This window comes from Eptatretus burgeri, chromosome 10 (genome assembly GCF_056783735.1).
Source record: "Eptatretus burgeri isolate ZD-2024b chromosome 10, Ebu_testis_v1, whole genome shotgun sequence".
NCBI classification, from domain to species: Eukaryota; Metazoa; Chordata; class Myxini; order Myxiniformes; family Myxinidae; genus Eptatretus; species Eptatretus burgeri.
This window is the reverse complement of record NC_140970.1, coordinates 84,420,156-84,426,180: the sequence shown is the minus strand read 5'-3', so window position 1 is coordinate 84,426,180 and position 6,025 is coordinate 84,420,156. Positions and strand designations below refer to the sequence as shown.

At 34.8% G+C, this 6,025-nt stretch overlaps 1 protein-coding gene across 1 annotated transcript; it reads right to left on the bottom strand.

The window, feature by feature from the left end:
* Nucleotides 1-3,507: 3,507 nt before the first annotated feature.
* On the bottom strand, nucleotides 3,508-5,749 carry LOC147019000 (uncharacterized). Its single transcript, XM_085899142.1, has 3 exons — nucleotides 5,418-5,749; nucleotides 5,109-5,321; nucleotides 3,508-5,013 (listed from the first exon to the last, which is right to left on the bottom strand). The coding sequence occupies exons 1-3, from the start codon at nucleotides 5,610-5,612 to the stop codon at nucleotides 4,717-4,719; spliced, it is 705 nt and encodes a 234-aa protein (XP_085755268.1). The 5' UTR covers nucleotides 5,613-5,749; the 3' UTR covers nucleotides 3,508-4,716.
* Nucleotides 5,750-6,025: the final 276 nt, after the last annotated feature.

The following is a 6,025-nucleotide window of genomic DNA, read 5'->3' as shown; positions in this document are numbered from 1 at the left end:
ATTCATAATGTGGTTATTTGTATGAGAGATGAATTAACAAATGTGCCGAAACATACAAAGAATATTATTATGAACTTCGAAGATAATAATGGGAACGGTTCTCATTGGGTTTGTATTTTTAATAGTCAAGACAAATATTATTTTGATAGTTTTGGTCTTCTGCCACCTGTTGAAGTCATAAAATTCTTACAGAATGGTGTTTATCAAACATTTCAAGTCCAAGAATTAAATTCCAAGTGTTGTGGCCAATTATGCCTATATGTGTTATTTCAACTCAACAAAAATAAAAAATTTTATGATATTATTTTTAATCTAATATAAATGACTTATGTTGGTAAAGATGGTTCTATCTTTGGTGTATCTCAAGAACTGGATATTGATTTATCAAATTATTACACAAAGGCACAGGCTGAACGACATAAATATAATATAACCAAAAATATTAACATGAAAAATGCTTATAAATTAAAAAATTATCCAACCCCAACTGAAGCGAATGACTTGGTGAGATTAAGTGATTTATCACAATATATATATATATATATATATATATATATATATATATATATATATATATATATATATATATATATATACTTAAATAAAACGGCTGTGTATTCCAAAGATACAGAAGTGTTGATATTATCTCCAGGTCATATAGAATTCACAGTTCGAATTAAAATAAATTTTTATAAAGAAGGGCGTATCGTTTGTATGAGAATAGAACAATGGGGGTATGATATGAATGATTTAGGGTATAATTGGTCATTTAAAATTAACCTCGAAGACCTGGAACAATTAAATCAGTCTCGTAAGGAAGAATATTATCCACTTGGTATCGAGAATGAGTTTTGTGGGGCTACGATTAGTAAACAACAAATAAAAGAATTTAATAAGGGTAAATATAATAATGGTTTTGCCCTTGTTTATCTCATGAAAACAGAAAAAACAGGATTATATATAATAAGTAAGGAAATACAAAATGATTTAACTATGGGAAGATGGGGAGGTGTTTCATGCCATAATATTATTCTAACATATATTTCTAATACATAAATGACAGCAAGAAGGCTTCAAGAAAATTATCATTTCTGTGTTCAAGCATACCTTCAAGAAAAGGGTATTCGGTATTTTAATAAATATGTTCTACAACATAAGAATGAGGTATTTTCAATAAAAGATTGGCATTATGCTGATGTTGATAAACCGACAACTTTAGATTTAATTAGAATGTTAAATAATGAAAAAATTATAAAGTTAAGAAAAGGTAAGGCTCTTTTAGAAATTCAAAAGAAATTTTATTGGTTTCCTGTTGTAAAAAAAAATATTTTGGATACAGGAATAACAAGAAATCCTGATGAATATATGTATAATATTCTATGGGGTGTAAGCGATTCAAGGATAGTAAGGGATGAGGAAGGAGTTGAAGAAGAGAGGGAAGAGGAGGAAAAGGAGAAGAGAGAGAAGGAGGAGAGGGAGAAGAAAGAGAAGGAGGAAAGAGAGAAGAGAGAGAGGGATGAAAGGGAGAAGAGAGAGAGAGGAAAGAGAGAAGAGAGAGAGGGAGGAGAGGGAGGAAAGAGAGTGGATGAATAAATATCAAAATATGGAAACCAGTGAGATTCAAAAAAGAATAGGGGTATTACAGAAAATAACTCAACCCACCGAGGAGGAAAACAAAGAATTGATAAGTCTATTTACAATACTTTCGACAAGACTATTGACATCGAGAAGACATGTATTTTAATTCAAGTTTTTCATTTTTTTTTTTCTTAAATAAATGGGGGAGAGAGTGAAGGCATTTCTAAGGATTCTTTATGTTTTAAAAATTAAGATTCAAATGTGCATGTTGGAAACTAAAAAGGTTTTTGCACTCTGCAGGAATTTTTCTCATAAATAAATGAGTTATTGCCTCAAATGTAAAAAGAAAACTAATACTAAAAATATTTCATATATTAAAAGTAAAAATAACAGGGTTATACAAAAAGGTATATGTTCGGTGTGTGGTTCAAAAAAAAATCAATTTATCTCCCAACACAAACTCGGAGGAGATATACAAAAGTTTTTAGCAGGAAGTAAATTTACAACTACTGGAATACCAGGGGAATTACATCTTCCAGGGTATTCTTTCTGTGGTCCAGGCACAAACTTGGATAAAAGATTAGATGAGGCAGACAATCCTAAATCCTGGAGTCGGCCTATCAATAGAGTTGATGAAGTGTGCATGTGACACGATATTGATTATGGGAATACCACAACGTTGGAAGAAAAGCATGAAGCCGATAGAGAAATGTTGTATAATTTGTCTCTGATACAAAATCCAACCTTGAGAGAAAAAGTTGATCGGTTCATTGTGAAGAAGATGATCAGTGCTAAATTGAAACTTGGACTTGGAAATTCAAAAAACTTATAGGCTCTAATGATGCCATTAAGACTGAAGAGCAATTAGCTGATGAATTACATAAACCAATATTCACAAAGTTTCAGAGAAGGAAAGTTTATTCCAAGGAAGTAGATTATATCTGGTCTGCTGATTTGATTGAACTCAATAATGATAAGGGGTACAAGTATGCTTTAACCGTTATTGATTTGAGGAGTAGATATGCGTGGGTTGTACCATTAAAAAACAAAACAGGTGATACTCTTATGTTAGCCTTCCAAAAGATATTTAATAAAAGTAAGAGAAAACCTAAAAAATTGTGGACTGATGAGGGTAGGGAGTTTTATAACAAGACATTTATGAATTTTCTAAAAAATAACAGTATTACATTATACAGTACCTTTAATGAAGGGAAGGCAGTTGTTGTTGAACGTTTTAATCGTACCTTAAAAGAGAGACTATATAAAAAATTCACACAACTCGGTTCACAACAATGGTCATCTTTTATTCAGGATATTGTGGATAAGTATAATGACACAATTCACACGTCAACAAATATGAAGCCATCAGAAACATTTACAAAATTAAAATATGAAAAAGAGATTAATGTCAGAAAACCTAAGTTCAAAGTTGGTGATATCGTAAGAATATATAGGTGGAAATCTCATTTTGAAAAGGGTTTTACTAAACGATGGACGAAAGAACTTTTTAAAATTGTTGATGTAATAGATACGGTTCCTTGGACTTATAAGATATATGATTTGGAAGGGGAAGAGATTTTAGGTTCATTTTATTCACAGGAATTACAAAAGACAAAACTAAGCAGATAATACCCATGGGAGCAATGGGTTGTCCCTTCACTCCCTCCTACTATACACCTTTGTGGACACTAGAGGGCCAAGTCCGAGGTGTATAACAGTATATAATGTGTGTCAAGGGGTGGACGTTCTTAGATCTGTGAACCCCAAACGCAGAATCCTCAACTGAATAGTCAAGGCTTAACTTTTGTTTGTTGGTGTGTGTGTGTGTGTGTGTGTGTGTGTGTGTGTGCAATGGGAGCAATGGGTTGGCGCTTCACTCCCTCCTACTATACACCGTTGTGGACACTCGAGGGCCAAGTCCGAGGTGTATAACAGTATATAATGTGTGTGCAATGGGAGCAATGGGTTGGCGCTTCACTCCCTCCTACTATACACCGTTGTGGACACTCGAGGGCCAAGTCCGAGGTGTATAACAGTATATAATGTGTGTGCAATGGGAGCAATGGGTTGGCGCTTCACTCCCTCCTACTATACACCATTGTGGACACTCGAGGGCCAAGTCCGAGGTGTATAACAGTATATAATGTGTGTCAAGGGGTGGACGTTCTTAGATCTGTGAACCCCAAACACAGAATCCTCAACTGAAGTCAAGGCTTAACTTTGTTTGTTGGTGTGTGTGTGTGTGTGTCCCAACCCTCACATTCAAAATCTCAACCCCAACCCTCACATTCAAAATCTCAACCCCAACTCAATCCTCGCCCAACACAATGTCTTTTTCAAAATGAGATTTCCACCTATATATATATTTTTTACGTTTTTTCTTCTTCTTCCAATTCTGTCTTTTAAGGCTTTCAGGTTTGATGACGTAGAAAGGGGGAGTAAGCCTGCACTTTCTTCCCAGAACGAACAATGTATATTTTTTGTTTTTTTCTCTTCTTCCAATTCTGTCTTTTAAGGCTTTCAGGTTTGATGACGTAAAAAGGGGGAGTAAGCCTGCACTTTCTTCCCAGAACTTTCTTGATCTTGCTCCCATCAAGCACCATCCGACAAAGAACTACATCGATAGGTTTAGATCCCAAAGAGTGATAGCAACTCCAAAAGTCTCCAAAATATAAATAAATAAAATAATAATAATAATAATAAATAAATAAATAAATAAATAAAAGCCCCCAAAAAAGTTTCAAGTGTCCAACATAAACCCAACTTTCCAAGTCTTCAAGGTATAACCACATTCCCGTTGAGTTTCCAAGATATGTATCACATTGTGAGTTATAAATCCAGAACCCACATTTCAAGTATTCAAAGTAAAACCAACTTACAAAGTCTCTTAAGGATAACTCATTTACTGATTTTTTCAAAATTTGTGAGTCTCCAAGGTAGGCCCCATATTTAGAACCATCTTGGCAGAACCCTTTTCCTGAGTCTCCAAGGTAGTTATTTAAACCATCAAGGCAGAACTCATTTACTGATTTTTTCAAAATTTGTGAGTCTCCAAGGTAGGCCCCATATTTAGAACCATCTTGGCAGAACCCTTTTCCTGAGTCTCCAAGGTAGTTATTTAAACCATCAAGGCAGAACTCATTTACTGATTTTTTTCAAAATTTGTGAGTCTCCAAGGTAAAACTTGTATTCTGGCTCATCAAGGTATAACTTGTTCAGTGGGTATTGTCTTGATAACTCACAATGAGTACTATTGCTGTAAAACTCTTTTTCAGGATTTTGCTGGTCTCCAAGGTATAACTCTTTGGTTGGGTCATCAAGGACGAACTCGTTCTGTAGGTCTTGGTCGCTCATAAGGTCTTCAACCAAGCCAACAATTTCCCCCCAAGTTGTAGCAAAAGCAGTATTTTCATTTCGTATTTCAGACACAATTTCCTGTGAGAGAAAATAATAATGTATTAATTAAGTTATTTAATTATTAAACGAGTCGATGTTTAAAAGGAACTAAAAATAGGAAAATAAAATCTTACCTCAATGGATAAGAGGTTTGAATCCAGTTCATCAACTTGAAGGTTTAGTTCCATACAAGTCAGAGAGTTCCAAGGGACCCCAAAGTCATCCCACTCAAGGTCTTGCTCGTTCTGTCGGTCTTGGTCGCTCATAAGGTCTTCAACCAAGCCAACAATTTCACCCCAAGTTGTGGCAAAATCGGTATTTTCATGTTGCATTTCAGATACAATTTCCTGTGAGAGAAAGTAATAATGTATTAATTAAGTTATTTAATTATTAAACGAGTCGATGTTTAAAAGGAACTAAAAATAGGAAAATAAAAATCTTACCTCAATGGATAAGAGGTTTGAATCCAGTTCATCAACTTGAAGGTTTAGTTCCATACAAGTCTGAGAGTTCCAGGCAAGCACACAGCACACCATTGCCAGCAAAAACAAATGTTTAAAATGGAGCCTGGGCATGAGGCTTTTATAGGGAGACTGTTGGGTGTGGTTTCCTGTGGAAATTCCCTGGTGGAATTTCATAACATGCTGGAAACCATTTCATAACATGGAAACCATAGAAACTGAAACATGCTGAAATTTTCTAGTGATTTCTTTGTGAGTCAGAGATGAACTGGAAATGATGTAAGAGTAGGTGGGCGGGGCTTAGGAAAAGTGGGCGTGGCTTAAAAAAATACCTCATGAAAGTGGGCGGGGCTTAGCAAAAGTGGGCGGGGCTTAGGCAAAGTGGGCGTGGCCTATAAAAAAAAACCTCATGAAAAGTGGGCGGGGCTTAAGAAAAATAACCTGTGGCTCAGGAGGTGGTCAGATGAGATCATTAAGAGAAGTTTATCATTTCGTAATGGCACAAAAGGGGTATCTTAAAAAATATAAAGATTCAAATGTTTTGTTTTTCAATATTTTAGATGGGGATTATTGTGCAAAGAAAATTAAAC

Excerpts from the sequence above, each read along its gene's own strand:
- LOC147019000 (XM_085899142.1), bottom strand. The coding sequence starts at position 5,612 with ATGAAATTCCACCAGGGAATTTCCACAGGAAACCACACCCAACAGTCT. Across the intron at positions 5,322-5,417 it reads CAAACCTCTTATCCATTGAG|GAAATTGTATCTGAAATGCA; the intron begins GTAAGATTTTTA and ends TTTCTCTCACAG. Across the intron at positions 5,014-5,108 it reads CAAACCTCTTATCCATTGAG|GAAATTGTGTCTGAAATACG; the intron begins GTAAGATTTTAT and ends TTTCTCTCACAG.